The sequence below is a fragment of the Mauremys reevesii genome, linkage group 22 (assembly GCF_016161935.1).
Source record: "Mauremys reevesii isolate NIE-2019 linkage group 22, ASM1616193v1, whole genome shotgun sequence".
Lineage (NCBI taxonomy): Eukaryota > Metazoa > Chordata > Testudines > Geoemydidae > Mauremys > Mauremys reevesii.
Window position 1 is genome coordinate 4,744,708 of NC_052644.1, and position 16,513 is coordinate 4,761,220.

General features: G+C 50.5%; 1 protein-coding gene across 1 annotated transcript; it reads left to right on the forward strand.

Annotated features, from left to right (window-relative positions):
* The first annotated feature begins 1,645 nt into the window (after positions 1–1,645).
* Positions 1,646–16,391, forward strand: TMEM160 (transmembrane protein 160). The gene is made up of 4 exons (XM_039510889.1): positions 1,646–1,654; positions 3,335–3,626; positions 12,757–12,849; positions 16,112–16,391. The coding sequence occupies exons 1-4, from the start codon at positions 1,646–1,648 to the stop codon at positions 16,366–16,368; spliced, it is 651 nt and encodes a 216-aa protein (XP_039366823.1). The 3' UTR covers positions 16,369–16,391.
* The last annotated feature ends 122 nt before the right edge of the window (positions 16,392–16,513 follow it).

Genomic DNA, 16,513 nt, shown 5'->3' on the forward strand with positions numbered 1-16,513 from the left:
CCTTGAGCCCCAAAACAGAAGACCACCTCGCTTCCAGCAGCCACGCTTGTTGCCCCATCTCACTTCTCTGTCTTACTTCCTGGACAAAGTGTCACCTGGTTGAATCTCCCTCCTGGTACTCAGGTTTGCCTACATACAGGCAGTTGGAGGCGCCTCACCTATCATTGAGGGTCTCAATTATTATCCTTATCCCCATCACCTAGGCACTGGTGTAATATACAGGGAAACTGAAGCACACACAGTATTCATGCACAAAATTAAGGTTCATGTATAACATAACAAAGGGAAAGAAGCCACTTCCTCACAAATATCCATGTTTATTTTTAAGCACATCTTTTATTTTTACAGATTGAAATTTTCAGTTGCAGGAAAATTGTGGGGTGGGGGTGTCAGTAAATACTTATGCAATGACAACAGATGATGAGCTTTAAGAGTGTTGCACCTATTAAACCACAAACTGTCAACATCACATGTCAAACTAGGCAAAGTAAATAGCCTTCAGTCAAACTCAAGTAAGTTCTCAAGCAACATTGTCTTACGTGGCCCAGCTGTAAATGCCGGTCATTATCTATGGAAATATTTTTCATGAGTTTGTGTGTGGACAGTGAAACTGACATTGACCAACATCTACCAATTAAAAAACAGGAATCCTTCCATGCCTACTGTAACACACTGGCTTGCCTTTTTAGGGTATGTCTGCACTGCATTTAGCTACCCACGGCTGGCCTGTGCCAGCTGACTCAGGCTAAGGGGCTGTTTAATTGCTACTGCCTGAGGCTGAACATCGACACTGCAATTAAACAGCCCCTTAGCCCGAGCCCAAGTCAGCTGGCATGGGTCAGTCATGGGTGTCTAATTGCAGTGCAGACATACCCATAAGGGCTTGAACCCTGGGACTGGCCAGCCCTACTTACTAAGTAGGCACGCACGTGCAGCCAGCGGGTGATTCCCATATAAGAGCAGCAGGAAACTGTGGGGAAGCTCAGGAAGGCTGGAGACAGACTCCTACAGGGAAGACTGAGACCAGGGGAGCTGGCCATACTAGGAAGGGCTGGGAGTAGCCTACCAAAACAAGAAAGTCCTATGCCCAGCTTAAGGCTGGAGGGAAGATTTTTGTGTTTAATTCTGAATTTTAAGTTACTCAACCAGATCCTAAGGCATGTTGTTATTGGATTTGCAAAGTCCTTTTTTGAGTTTATTGAGAAACTAGGAGGGGAAACTGCAGTGAGGGGCCACTTGCAGTGGCCACAAGGGGGCACCTGGGAGGAGGTGCCACTCATTGGCACCTAGACACAGTCATTAAGGTTCCCAAAGTGAACTTTGGTTTTAGGCTTTGCTTGTGTAAAGCTGACAGATGCCGGTTGTCATCAGCTGGGATCACACCTGGGATCTCTGGAGCTTAATGCATGAGCTGCTACTGCATGAGCTAAAAGACATCTCTTTCTTAGGCTTAGGTCTACACTCGGGGAGGGGGGGAGTCAACCTAAGATATGCAACTTCAGCTACGCGAATACCTCGGGCAACACTGGATTCAGGGGGCTAGCCCAAGCATGCTAGGGCATGGATGTCTACCGCAGTGTAGACATACCCTTACTGAGTGAATCTAATTGAAATCGGCCTGTCTATCCAACCCAAAGGGTACGCTATGTCTGCGGTATCTGGCAGGCTGCTGCCCATGTCTTGTCAATAAAAGGACTTCCCAAGGAACACAAAACAAGCTATTTTCCTGGCTAACCCAGGCTACGGGGGCCCAGACTCCTTTCATTCTACACCCATCTCTTTCGTCCAGCACTAGTCCCAGGACCACATCCTTCCTTCTGCAGCCCTCCTTCCTAACTGTGCTGCTGACCGACTTTTATAATCACATGGTCTCTTCTCATCAGGATCTGATAATCAACCTGGGCTGGTTGGCCCCAGGAACGCTGGCCTGTTGCAGTATCCATCCATGTAGTGTCGGCCTTACATAAGAAGTCCTGGAGCTGAGTTCTCCTTCCCCTCCCCCCCTTGGTAATGTAGTGCTGGAGTGAGTTTGGTATTGATGCATCTCCTGGGCAGTGATGCTGAGCCATTCTTTAGGTCTGTTTCATGGAAAGCTTTTTGCAAATTGCATTTTGCTCAGAAGGTGATCATCCTCATGCTATGCTGTGAAATGGCATTCCAGAGGTCAAGGAGAAAGTCTGGCTTCCTAAAGGCTAAAGGCCAAACCAAAGGGGAACTGGAACAATTTTTTTTTGCTGTGCTGGGTGCTGCCAGTCAACAAACCTTTAACTTCACACCCCCCCTTAGTCTGTCTGTCCCCCCAACTGGGGGGGGCAGGTGGCGGACCATGGCTTTGGGGGGAGGGGAGAGGGGGGGAAGGGGCCTGTCATGAGCTGAGCAGCAAGCGTAGCCTAAAAAGGTAAAAAATCCTGTAAAGATTCTAATTTTTATTTGTAAAGAAGTAAGAAAGATCTTGGCACCTGACCAAAAGGACCAATAAGGGGAGAAGATACTTTCAAATCTGTTCCCTCCAACTGCCACGGAACCTTCGGGGCCCAGCATTCTACCCCAGCTCCCTCCCACCCCCAGTGCCAGTGTTCCTTCCAACTGCCACGGAACATTCGGGGCCCAGCATTCCACCCCAGGTCCCTCCCACCTCCAGTGCCAGCGTTCCTGCCAACTGCCACGGAACATTCAGGGCCCAGCATTCTACCCCAGCCCCCTCTCACCCCCAGTGCCAGCGTTCCTGCCAACTGCCACGGAACATTCAGGGCCCAGCATTCTACCCCAGCTCCCTCCCACCCCCAGTGCCACCATTCCTGCCAACTGCCACGGAACATTCAGGGCCCAGCATTCCACCCCAGCCCCCTCTCACCCCCAGTGCCAGCGTTCCTTCCAACTGCCATGGAACCTTCGGGGCCCAGCATTCCACCCCAGCTCCCTCTCACCCCCAGTGCCAGTGTTCCTGCCAACTGCCACGGAACCTTCGGGGCCCAGCATTCTACCCCAGCCCCCTCCCACCGCCAGTGCCAGCGTTCCCTTCAACTGCCACGGAACCTTCCTTTGGGGTTCCTCTGTTCCCCGGCCACAGCTGTCAGCCTCCGCCAGCCACTATTCCCGGCATGCAACGCACCACCCGCTGCGCTGCCAGGTGGGGAGACTACACGTCCCAGCATGCAATTCTCCCCCACGAGCGCCGGAGATGCCGGTTCCTCCCTCGTGAGGGTGGGGCTGCGATTCTCACGACTGAGGGGCTGGGCAACCGATCCTATTGGCGGCTCCCGCCGGAAGGAGGCGTGGTTATTGCGAGTGGCAGGCTCGCTGACCTATCCTCCTGGGCTCCCGCCCCTTTGAGGGTGGTGCTGCTGTGAGTGACAGCCCGGACCACCTATCCCCGTTGGGACTCCCTTCCCGTCCGGTTTCGGGGGCCTTGGCAGGGCTGCGGGTACCGGGTAGACTCCGCCATGGGCTGGTGGGCGCGGGCTGTGGGGCGGGCGGCCGGGCGCTTCCTGCGGGGGGCGGCCGGGCGCAGGCCCCCCCGAGGGCCCCGGTGCAGCTCGAGCCGGGCCTCTTCCTCCCGGCGCCGCCCCCGGTCTCGGAGCTGGACAAGGCGGACGCCTGGCTGCTCCGGAAGGCGCATGAGACGGGTCAGCGCGGGGCCCGGCCGAGGGCCTGTAGGGTGGGGCGGGGCAGAGTGGGGAAGGGTCCCATGGTAGGGGCAGGGTGGAGGAAGGGAGCCAATGGGGAGGGGACAGGGGCCCATGGTAGGGAGGAAGGGGGCTATGGCGAGAGGGAAGGGACATATGCTGGGGGTGGGGAAGGGGACTGTGTGGCAGGGGCACATGGTGGGGAAGAGGCTCATAGGGGAGGGAGGCTGTGTGGAAGGGGCACATGGTGGGGAGGAAGGGGGCTGTAGGGTGGGGAAGGGGACCATGGGGGTAGGGGACTGTGGAAGGGGCACATGGTGGGGAGGAAGGGGGCTGTGAGAGGAGGGGGCTGTGTGGAAGGGGCACATGCTGGGGAGGAAGTGGGGTGGGGAAGGGGACCATGGGGAAGGGGGCTGTGTGGCAGGGGCATATGGTGGGGGAGGAAGGGGGGGCTGTGGGGAGGGGGAAGGGGCCCATGGGGGGAGGGAGCTGTGTGGAAGGGGCACATGATGGGGAGGAAGGGGGGCTATGGGGAGGGGGAAGGAGTCCATGGGGGCAGGGTGGAGGAAGGGAGCCAATGGGGAGGGGTCCATGGTGGGGTGGGGCTGTGAGGAGGGGAGCTGGAGGGGAGGAGTGGCTATGGTTGGGGATGGGGGCCCATGGTGCGGGGGCTGTACGGGAGGTGTGCTCTGGTCAAAGGAGGAGGCCTCTGGTGGTGGGGGTGTTGGGTTGGAGTGGGGAGGAAGGTTGTGGGGGGGCTGTAAGGGAGTGGGGCCAGGGTAGGAGACAATGTGGATAATGAGGACTGGACATAAGGGTCTTTGGGGCAGCACAGGATGTGAGGATGGGGGCACAGGAGGGTCATTGTACTGTGAGGGCAGGACAGTGGAGGGGATCTCATGGGATGGTAGCTAGTCCATTTTCGGGTATGATGTGGCCTGAGGCATTGTGGGGGCTGGGCTGCTGCCACTTGAGACATGATGTGGGGTGTGTGGACAGGGTGGGTAACGCAGGAACAGTGTGGATTAAGGGCTTGGTGTGGTGTATCAAGGCTCTGTTGGGGATGGTGAATGGAACAGTGCAACATGTGGGTGAGGGGACAGCACAGAGTTGCAGGTACTCTGATGACAGGAATGGGGTAGGGAACTCTTGGGAGTAGCATGGTGGGAAGATGGTTCATGTGGGAAGATGGTGTAGGGGACAGTGCAGTGATGGGGTTGTCATAAGGGCTGAAAGGGCATAATGTGGTATTCTAGATGTGGACGTGCACCTTGGGTTGTCTCAGTGTGATGGCATCTTGACACATTGTCTTCTTTTGGTTAAAGAGAGAGAGAGTCACTGACCAGGGTGGATAAAAATCATTGATTTAAAAAAAAAATAATCAAAAACATCGGATTTTCTTATTTAAATAAGATTTTTTTGATAAAATGCTTTTTTGGGAAAAAAACCGATCTAAAGATACGTTATAGCTCAAAGAGATCTCATCATGGAATAGGGATTATAAATTCTAATTCTATAGAATGAGACAATATATTAATGTAATGTTTAAGAAAAGTTTTGTAAATGAGTTCCAATAGTTCATGGATTAGGGATGCAATCTTATGGGGTTCCAGGGGTTTCTGCATAGATTATTTAAGTTAATCTTTCTATCTACCCAATGGGACTCAGTGCTCAGTCTAGAAGATGCCATCAGAGATGCTTAGTTTTGCAGTTCTCAAACTGTGGATTTGTGTCTGCAGAGATAACATGCTTGTTAACAGCAAAACGGTTTTTAAAATAAATAAATAAATACCATATATACTCGTTCATTAGCCAGTTCATTTATAAGGCGACCCCCCAAAATGGATAGGTAAAAATAGCAAAAACTGTCTGTTCCTTTCATAAGCTGACCTTGTATTTCACGGATTGGAAAATTTTGGCTCCCGGCCCATCAGGGTAAGCCACTGGTGGGTTGGAACATTTTGTTTACCTGGAGCATCTGCAGACCTGGAGCCCCTCAGCTCCCTGTAGCCATGGTTTGCCGTTCCTAGCCAATGGGAACTGCGGGAAGTGGCGCCACTTCCCACAGCTCTCATTGGCTGGGAACGGCAAACCGCGGTCACAGGGAGCTGAGGGGCTCCATGCCTGCAGATGCTCCAGGTAAACAAAACGACAATGTATTAGATATTCAATTCAATGATTCCATAGAGTTTAAAATCATCAAATTTTGGTGTAGACCTGCTTATAAGCCGACCCCCGCTCTTTGATGTCTCTTTTTTACCAAAAATATTCGGCTTATGAACAAGTATATACAGTAATTTATTGAGGTGAGAAATAACAGACCTCAACCCTATTGTCCCTCTGCAAATTTGCATACACAGATCAATCTTTTCTCTCTCTCTCTCTCTCTCTCTAAAAGTGCAAAGTTTCAAAAAGTTCAATGAATAGAAGATTGTTGGGGTCGGAATAGATCTGGACAAGGAGATGAAGCCTGGAGATAAATGTGAGACGGGAGGGACAGGCAGTAGAAACAAAAGTGAAACTGTTTGAGCAGCATATTCCACATGTACCATACCAGTCTCTCACTAGAAGGGAAAACCTATAATGGCAGCAGGCCGTAAAAGAGACCCAGTTTGGGAATAAGAACCATTCAAGAAATGTGTTTGCTGATGATGTTTTAAAGAAAGTCACACCAGTGAACTGGTGGAAGTCACTTAAGCACTTGGATTCAGAGACCGTTGAAGTGATAATCTCACTTTTAACAGAAGTAGCTTCTTCTGCCGGTGTAGAAAGAATATTTTTTTCCTTTGGACTAATTCATTCCAAATTGAGACATCATTTGGGACCTGAAAAAGCAGGAAAGCTTGTTTTCCGTTTCCAGATTATGAACAAACAGGAAATGAATGTGAAAATGACTGAGTTAGCTGCAGAAGCCAATATCTTAAGTTTCTCATGTTGATCTGGCTGACATAGTCAATTTAATTTTTTTAAAATATTTCATTAACTATTTTAGTTCAAAACAATTTTAACAAAAACAAACCTGATTTTAAAAAACGTGAATGTTTAACTAAATTCAAAAATCCATATGCTTGTTTTGTTAAAATATTGTGTTTGTTATTGAAGAAAAACATCCAGAATACATAACATTGTTGTTTTAGTTAAATAAAACAATTTAAATGTCTGTCTGGTGATGTTCTCCTCCTAATACAGCATGGCAAGAAAATCGTCCAAATATTAGTGATTAACCTGTTGAAATGGAGATAGTTCACCTCCCAGTGACTTCATAAATATCTGCTTCAGTTACCTTTGATAAATGAAATAACCAAACAATCATTAATTTTCTGATATAGCTGTAAAACTAATCTGAATAGTTTTCAAAATAAATCACTTGCAAAATGTATAGTGTGGGCCTTCTAAAAATGAAACCTACGTCTATCTATGAGTTCTTCTTCGAGTGATTGCTCCAATGCATTCCAGTTACGCCATGGCGCTGAATATATATCCCAGCCCGTCCGCTCCTCAGTTCCTTCTTGCTGGAACTGTGGAGTGCTCTGTTAGTCCTCCACACCCCTAGCAGTTTCTCCGGTTTTCTTGTATATAGTTATTAGTTAGTTCATAGTTGGTTAGTTAGAATAGTAGTTAAGGAATTAGGAGGGGTCCTCCTTCCTTTTTCCCAGACACCGGGTTTCAAGCCGTGCTTGTCCACGATTCCTGCCTCCGCTGTCTGGGGAATCGGACAAGTGTCCAATTTGTGCTGCCTTTAAACCGCGGACCAGGAAAGAGCGAGACTCCAGGCTCAAGCAGATCCTGATGGAGTCGGCGCTCCGCAGCTCGCGCGCCAAGAGCCGCTGAGCCACCCCTGCTCCCGGCAGAACTCCCGACCGCGCCCAGACTTACTCTAAGGCGCGGGGAGCTGCGCGCTGACAGAGGCTGAAGCCAGCCATGATGCAGCGCCCAGGCACCTCACCATCTCGGCGACCTCGCTCCGCCGATCAACACCTCGCCAACCGCAGTGCTTCCCGACAGAAGCGCCGCAGGTCGCCCGCCCCAGCCCGCACCGACCGTTGGTCCCGTCATGCTGACAACAGACATGGCCCAGTGGTCACGCCAAGCATCGGTCGTGTCCCAGGGTGGAAGTGCAGCGGGCCTCAGAGCGGATACCCCAGGTCCAGCCTGGCCCACAGCAGTGGGGTTTCTGGGTCCCTTGGGCACAGCACGAAGCACAGGGGCTCCTTGCCCACTCGACTGGGTTCTGAGCGCCAGAAGCGACTGTTAGTAGGGCCCCACCATCACCTACAACAGGAGCCACCCGGTGCAGCCAGCCGAGCCGTCCCTGCCCCATTGGTGGACGAACCACCTCCAGAGCCTACGGGCCAGGGCCTGTCGTCGGCCTCATCTCCCAACAGCGGACCCGCCACCCATAGACTTAAAAGCGCGCAATCCATTAACCTCCGATTGCAGAGGTAGTTGAGGGTCAGAGGCTCCAGTCCGGTGGGCGCCCTTATTTTCGACAATTCAGCGTAATGCCAATACCATCTGGCAAGTCGGTAAATGATCGATGGACCTCTTAGGTCGGAAGATCTACTCGGCTGGAGGCCTGCAGCTACGCATAGCCAATCAATCGGCATTGCTGGCCCGATACACTTACGAAATGCTGCTCTCCCTCTCCAAGTTTGCAGATCTTGTAGTTCACCGCCCTCCTCGAGGGGCAAAAAAGCGCGGCGCTCTCCATCCAGGCAGCGCTCGATTCAGCAGACTCAGGAGCCCGCACTCTGCCTGGCGTCACTATGCGGAGGATTTCCTGGCTCCAATCCTCCACCTTGGCCCCGAGGTACAGTACTCTCTGCAGGACTTGCCGTTTGAAGCGCACGGCCTTTTCTCAGAGAAGACGGACGCCCGTATACAAACCCTTAGGGGGGCGCGGTCAGCCATCCGGACTCTGGGGATGCACACGCCCGCGACACAGCGGCAACCCTTCGTGGACAGCCACCCCGCCGTTCACCCACGCGCCAGACGACCGCATAACAGCCAGCCCGGAACAACCCGCCCGTGAACCATCAGGCAATAGGCGCAATCAGTCCCAGTCGTCCGCTAAGGCCCCCAAGGGCCTAAGCAGGCGTTTTGATGGGACGCCCTTCAGTCTCTCCATCGGATCCTACCCTTTGTTTTCGAACCGCCTCTCTTATTTCCTCCCGGCATGGGCCGCTTTAACATCGGACAGCTGGGTCCTGTCTACGGTCCAGTCAGGGTACCGCCTCCGCCCTCCCGATCCCTCTTCAGGGACCCTGCTCACGAGCAGGTCCTTCAACAAGAGATCGAGACTCTCCTAACCTTGGGTGCCATAGAGGAGGTGCCTGGCAAGGGTTTCTATTCCCATTATTTCCTCATCCCCAAAGCCAAGAGGCCTCCGTCCCATCCTGGACCTCCGGAAGCTCAACCGGTACCTGATAAAACTCAAATTCCGCATGGTATCCCTGGGGACTATTATTCCCTCCTGGATCCGAGACTGGTTTGCCGCCTCGACATGCGAGACGCCTATTTCCATGTCGCACTTTTACCCCCATCGTCGCTACCTCCGCTTCATGGTGAGCGACAGACATTACCAGTTCGCAGTGCTGGCCTTTCCACCGCCCGAGTGTTCACAAAGTGTATGGCGGTGGTGGCGCATTGGTTGATGTCCATCACGCCAGCTGGTAGCACACCAAGTGACCGATATCCTGTCGCTGTTTCGAGCTCGGTCTGCTCATCAACTTCAAAAGTCTGCCCTAACTCCAGCTCAAAGGGTGGAGTTTATCGGAGCGGTCCTGGATTCCCAGTTGGCCAGGGCCTATCTTCCGCCCAATCGGTACCTGACTCGCGGCTTGCATCACGGCGACAGCCCGGTCCTGCCTTCGCCTCCTAGGCCACATGGCGTCGTGCACTTTTGTGACAACTTATGCCCGGTTGCACCTTCGCCCACTCCAGGCGTGGCTGGCCTCTGTGTACCGTCCCATGGACTTGATTGTCACAGTCCCGAGGCCTCTCGACACCCTCAATTGGTGGCTGATCCTCAGGTAGTCTGTGCAGGGGTACCTTTCCGCCCGCCGTGTCCCTCCATTACCTTGACCACAGATGCCTCGGACATGGGTTGGGAGCGCACCTAGGCGATGTTCACACGCAAGGCACCTGGTCCCCTCGGGCTCGCCCTACACATCAATGTACGGGAGCCGTGTCAGGCCTTCGAGGCCCATCTCCGCGCCGCTGTGTCACCGTGATGACGGACAATACATCCGCGATGTTCTATGTCAACAAGCAGGGCGGGCACGCTCCTCCCTGCTTTGCACGGGCGCCGCCTGTGGGACTTTTGCATAGCCCGCTCCATTCACCTCCAGCGTCGTTTCTTCCGGGCACTCAGAACACAATAGCCGATCGCCTCAGCAGATCCTTCCTCGCACACGAGTGGTCCATTCGCCGGACGTGCTGCATACGATCTTCGAAGGTGGGGCTTTCCCCAACTAGACCTCTTTGCGTCGGAGATCAACAGGAAGTGCACCCGGTTCTGTTCCTTCCAGGGACGCTCCCGCGGGTCCCTGTCGGATGCGTTCCTGTGCTCATGGAAGGATCACCTCCTTTACGCCTTCCCTCCGTTCCCACTCGTTCATCGGGTGCTCCTAAAGCTTCGGAGGGACAAGGGCCGTCTCATCCTGATTGCTCCGGCCTGGCCGAGGCAACATTGGTTCACCCTGCTGCTCGAGCTGTCCGTCCGGGAACCCATTCCTCTCCCGTTGTGGCGGACCTTATCACACAAGACCCACCCGGACCTCCGCTCCTGCATCTTACAGCCTGGTACCTGACTGGTTGACTTGCGCCGAGCAATCCTGCTCGCGGGCTGTTCAGCGGGTCCTGACGGAGAGCAGGAAACCGTCAACGGTCCACCTATCTAGCAAAATGGAAGCTGACCAGAAAGGCCACAACCCCTTTCGTCCCTGTTCCGGTTATCCTGGACTACCTTTGGTCTCTTAAGGAGCAGGGCCTCGCGGTCTCCTCCTTAAGGGTTCACCTGGCATCTTTATCTGCGTTTAGTCCCCGGTTGAGGGACGCTCCATATTTTCCAACCATATGGTCTCCCGCTTCCTCAGGGGTTAGACCGCATGTTTCCACCGTCCGACACCCGCCGGTCTGGGACTTAAACCTGGTGTTGGCCAAGCTCATGGGTCCACCGTTTGAGCCTCTGGCATCTTGCTCCTTGCTCCATCTCTCGTGGAAGACGGCCTTCCTTGTCGCGATAACATCGGTCTCCGAGCTCAGTGCCTTGACGGTCGGTCCTCCTTATCTGATCTTCCACACGGACAAGGTCCAGCTCCGACCGCATCCGGCCTTCCTGCCTTCCATATAAACCAGGACATCTTCCTCCTGTGTTCTACCCGAGGCCACACGCCTCCTCTCGGAGCAGCGGCTTCACTCCTGGGCGTCCGCAGGGCTCTCGCCTATATCGCGGAGCGTATGAGGCGCGAACCGGCCTCACAGAGGATTGCTTGTATCCGGGCGTGTTACGATCTCGCCGAGTACCACCGCCTCGACTGACGGCCCACTCTACCACAGCTCAGGCCTCTTCGGCTGCCTTCCTGGCCCATATTCCGCTCCAGGAGATATGCAGGGCAGCCACCTGGTCCTCCGTACACACCTTCGCGGCACACTATGCGTTGGTGCAACAATCAAGAGACGATGCAGCCTTCGGCTCCGGTACTGCACTCTGCCACGTCTCACTCCGACCCCACCGCCTAGGTAAGGCTTGGGAATCACCTAACTGGAATGCATTGGAGCAATCACTGAAGAAGAAAAGTAACTTACTCACCTGTAGTGGTGTTCTTCGAGATGTGTTGCTCCAACCCCCATCCTTCCCCACTGTCGGAGTAGCCGCAAGAAGGAACTGAGGAGCGGACGGGCCGGCTGGGATATATATTCAGCGCCATGGCGGCGCCACTCATGCTAAAAGTTCCCTAACTGGAATGGATTGGAGCAACACATCTCGAAGAACACCAGTTACTACAGGTGAGTAACCGTCTTTTGTGAAAAATATATATTAAGGTTATAAGAACCAACAAGAATGCACTTGTATGTAGAAATCCATGATTAAATCGAGTCTTCCTGACTAGTGATTTAAAACATGATTTAAATTAATTTAATTTAAATCAAATCCACCGTCACTGACTAACACTAAATACCTTAATGGCAATAGCTTTTACTGCTTTAATGCCTGTTTTCATCCCAAAGAACAGTGCAGTCATCTACGTACGGTGTCACTTCACCTTTTCACTAAAACACACAACTTGGGACAGGAAGTGAGAGAGAATCCCATATCCACTACGGGGGACTAAATGTAATTATCCCAGTTGGGCTGCCCCTCCTGATGCTTGTGAAATGCAGCTTAGGAATTTTAATTGGTACAGGTAGCCAGGACGCTGGTTCTATGTTTTATCTAAAAAATAGCACAGCCCCTCTCACCATGTTGAGCCATCTAAGTCAGTAATGAGACAAAGAGGAGAGCACTCGTCTTTCCATCACCGTTATTCTACTGTACAGTTTCCCCTTACACCATGCTGTGGCATGTTGATCAGTACTGATCTGAAAGGAAGAGCTACCCCCTCATTGGTGCATCCTGCAGCACGGGGACTTGGAAAATTCACACCTGAGTGCTGTCCATACTAAGCCGTACTTAAACATCGCAACCCAAGGTGATGCAGCTACCTGTTAACTTGATAGGGTGATAGACTGAAAAGGAAAAGTGAGTTTTAATGGGATGAAGCCAGAACTAGAGGCCTAAGGGAGATTTTAACCTGCGTTAAAGATGAGCAATAATCATGGTGCCCTTCTTGCCTAGGTCTGGTAGATTGTCTTTCAAAGACATTTTTCAGAGTTTCCTATGGGTGTGACAGAGGTTTGAGACGCTACAGGACCATGTGGAGGTTGGATGCTGTGGAGTCCTGCATTTGAAAGGGGTGAACATGCTATATACAAAAACCCAAGGCTGGGACAGTTAATCTTTTAAAGAATTTGCTTCCCAGACATAATGGTTCCTCGTATCCTCTCTGCCACAACAGGTAGCAGTATAAACGAAATAACAAATGGCTGAAGAAGAGGAAACTCTAGCTTTCTCCTGTTCTCTACTCAGGTTTCCTGTCCTGGTTTCGCAATGGCTTGCTGGCAACCGGCGTCGGAGTAATTTCTTATGTTCAGAGCGACATGGGACGAGAGGCAGCTTATGGTAAGTAACGCACGCTATAGATGAGCAAGGGTGAAATTTGAACTGGACACTGCACCAATGAAAAGTATTATTGTCACCAGGTTAACCGACCACTGAAATGTTGATTTTTGTAACTAAGGTCAGTTCACTTATGCCCTGTCAAACAATTGCTAAGCCCAGAGATGGCCACATGTCAATTATGGGTGAAGCAGTCCAGTCCAGTGTGTACAGAATTAGTCACTTTCATAAAACACTTTGAACCACATGGCTCTAGCAGCTGTTTTCTATACCTCTAAGATCAGGGAAGGTTTATAACCACCTGCATAGCACAGGTCAGACTAGATAGATGACCAGTGGTTCCTTCTGGCCTTAGAATCTATTAATCATTTTTTATAAAGCTCCTACAAATGTATTGTCTGGATAGATCTTTAGCCAATAGACTATAATGGCTTTTATGATTATAATAGTCTATTCGAAGAAGTTAATAGGCATCTTGAAATTGCCTTAGGGCATATTTACGTGCTAGACCAGGGGTAGGCAACCTATGGCACGCGTGGCAAAGATGGCATGCAAGCTGATTTTCAATGGCACTCACACTGCCTGGGTCCTGGCCACCGCTCCAGGGGGCTGTGCATTTTAATTTAATTTTAAATGAAGCTTCTGAAATATTTTAAAAACCTTATTTACTTTACATACAACAGTAGTTTGGATGTATATTATAGACTTATAGAAAGAGACCTTCTAAAAACATTAAAATATATGACTGGCACGCGAAACCTTAAATTAGAGTTAATAAATGAAGACTTGGCACACCACATCTGAAAGGTTGCAACCCCCGTGCTAGACCCAGACGGCTCCAGTGCTGTAGCAATGAAATGGTCTGTAAAAGGCCTTTGAATAGTGATTATAGAACACATACAGGTCTGAGAGTCATGCATGGATCCAATGTCCAGCTTAGCCCATGAATCCCTGGGTAATAACCTTGAACAATTCACTTAACCCCATATCACTTAATTTCTCAGTCTGTAAAATGGTGATAATACCCCATTGTAATACATTTTGAGAGAGCCATTGAAAAGATGTGGTAGGTATGGATCATACATACAGGCTGCAGCTGTTCGGAGTTACTGAGTTTGAACTCTTGGGTTATTGAATTTCTGTGTGTGTTTACTCTCTGCTCCAGGAAAGCTGTTATAAAATGAGGAAGCCGCTAGCAGATATGCTAAAATGGCAGCAAACTGACCTTTATGTCCTGGAAAGATATGAATTGTAATGTGTATAAATGTGCTGGACCCTAGACCTTAGAAAAGGAGATATAGCTGCCCTCAGATGAGATTTAGACGGTGACGTAAAATTGGGGGGCGGAGGGGGGAGGATGAATATGTAATACAGATGCCTGTAATAGGGTGACACTGTGAAAGTAACGTTCTTGTTCCCACTGGGCTAGAATCTTGAAGTCTGGTGCGCTCAATGGAGGAAAAAATACCAGATTTGATCTTTATATCAGAGGTCATCCATCTACTCATTTACAGAAATGGTGTTTCTCTTGTGAGGCAGTTATATTGCACGGAAGGCCTCCCATTTGAGGAAATTAAAGTTGCCTCATTTCACCAGTTTTATGGGACTTGTGCCAAAGATTTATTAGAGGCATGTGACTGCGTGACAAGATGCAGTGTTGATAGCCATGTGTGCTGGAAGGGTGGGGCTGCTGTCAGTGTGTAAAACATACACACTAGGATCACAACAAAAACTAGTGATGACCTTTTGACTCAAAGCCCTTTGTCAATGACACGGTGACCTTACCTAGCACTGTGATTTGAGGATCCCAAAGCATGGCACAAGCTCGGAACTGCCTACTCTGTATGGCAGGTGTTCTCTGTCAGGACTTTTTAAAAATCTTTTCTTGGTTCTGCTGTAGACTTGCTGAATGAGCTCTTGGGTAGGTCACTTCCCTTCTCTTTGCCTGCTTGTCCATCTTTAAAATGGGGATAATATAGTCACCTCCTCTGAGTATGTGTGTTTTCATAGAGTACTTGAGATCCTTTGAAAGGTGCTATACAACTGCAAAGTATTTGTGCTGATCCTCTAATCTAGTCTTGTTTCATTTGTTCACTGATGCCACATGCTAGTACTTAGCCTCCTAATTCCCTACGAAGAAAGTAATGTGATGACATAAATAGCTGACTGGGACATAGATGAATCAGCTAGGAGGAGAACTCTCGCTGCTTTCTTCTGCACACAGACTACAGGGAAGGGAGAGGAAATGCAAGAGAAATACGGGACAGTCGCAAAGAATTTTGGTTGAGTATGGTTATTTTAAAGTTCACCACAGTGTGGTGCAATGGTTCTTCAAAACTGAAGAGAGAAGAATTGTATTTGTAAGTTGCCTCATGTTATGAAGAGTTGTGTGTTTATGGTTGAGCTGTATCCGGTTGAAGAGTTCTTGACTTTAAGACAGGAAGTTCAGGCCAACTTTTATCTCATGTTCTGTTTTTAAAAATTGTCCTGATCTGTTTGATTACAATGAAAGCCATTTGGGATTTTGATTTCTTGCAGTATTTGCAGCTCAACCATTGCAGCTTGGGGCTAACACAGAGGAACTTTGTGGCAGAGTTGGGAAGAAAACCCCTGAATCCTGAGGCCCAGTCATGTGCTTTAGCCATCCTTCCTACCCCCCCAAGAAACAACTCTTCAGAACAACATGTACAAGGCAGTTTTCCTTAAACCCGAACTCAAAGTGGAGAAATCATAGGGAAGACTTTCTGGCATCACCTGCACTGGCAGAATTGTGCTTAATACAGTTGTTGCCTGCAGTGTTCTAGCACATCTTGCTTGACTTGTGTGAATGGGGATTTATTAAGATGCCCCCCTAGGGAGTCTGGAACAATTTTATAACACAGTCAATCCATGTCTACGCTAGCCAGGGAAACCCTGCCAGCAACGGTCATGCACAGTGCCTGTTGTAACTAGCATGGCCCTGAGGCCATTATAAAGAGACAGAATGGCCTAGAAGTTAGGGCACTAGGCTAGGACTTGGGAGACCCGAGTTCAATTCCCTGTTCTGCCACAGACTTCCTGAATGACCTTGGCCAAGTCACTTATTCTCTCTGTGCTCCTTACCCTATCGTGCAGATGGGGATCTTAGCACTTCCCTACTTCACAGGGGTGTTAGGAGAATAAATACATTAAAGACTGGGCTGCTCAGATATTTCCCATAGATGGATGGTTTACCAGGCTCTGCTCCAGATGCATGGATGGATTTAATTCTCTGTTTCTACTCTAGGTTTCTTCATTCTCGGTGGGATTTGCGTCTCTTACGGCAGCGCCTCCTACCTTGTCAGCCTCTTCCTCCTCCGCCGCACCATGATGCTTGCTTTCTCCACGGCCCTGCTGAACGGCACAGTGGTCACAACGGTGGCGCTGTTCTGGCTGTGTGCCATCTCTCTCTACATCGGTCGCCTTGAGGTTGAGATCATACAGGAGGACAGTAGTGATGAATGCCAGGACACAAAAAAGGATGATGGGAAGTCGGATGAGTAAAGACCAGGGTCCTGGGGAATTTTGCTGCTTTCATGATGGTCATTTAGAATGTTCTCCAGCGCGCTCAGTGGACTGAGTTTTAATGCAATAGATACAGCGCCCATGGGCTGTCCTGCTCAGTGCCCAAGGGCACGAAGAAAGGGCA

Coding starts and splice junctions, on each gene's coding strand:
- TMEM160 (XM_039510889.1), top strand. Junction 3,627..12,756: donor CCGGAAGGCGCATGAGACGG/GTCAGCGCGGGG, acceptor TTCTCTACTCAG/GTTTCCTGTCCTGGTTTCGC. Junction 12,850..16,111: donor GGGACGAGAGGCAGCTTATG/GTAAGTAACGCA, acceptor TTTCTACTCTAG/GTTTCTTCATTCTCGGTGGG.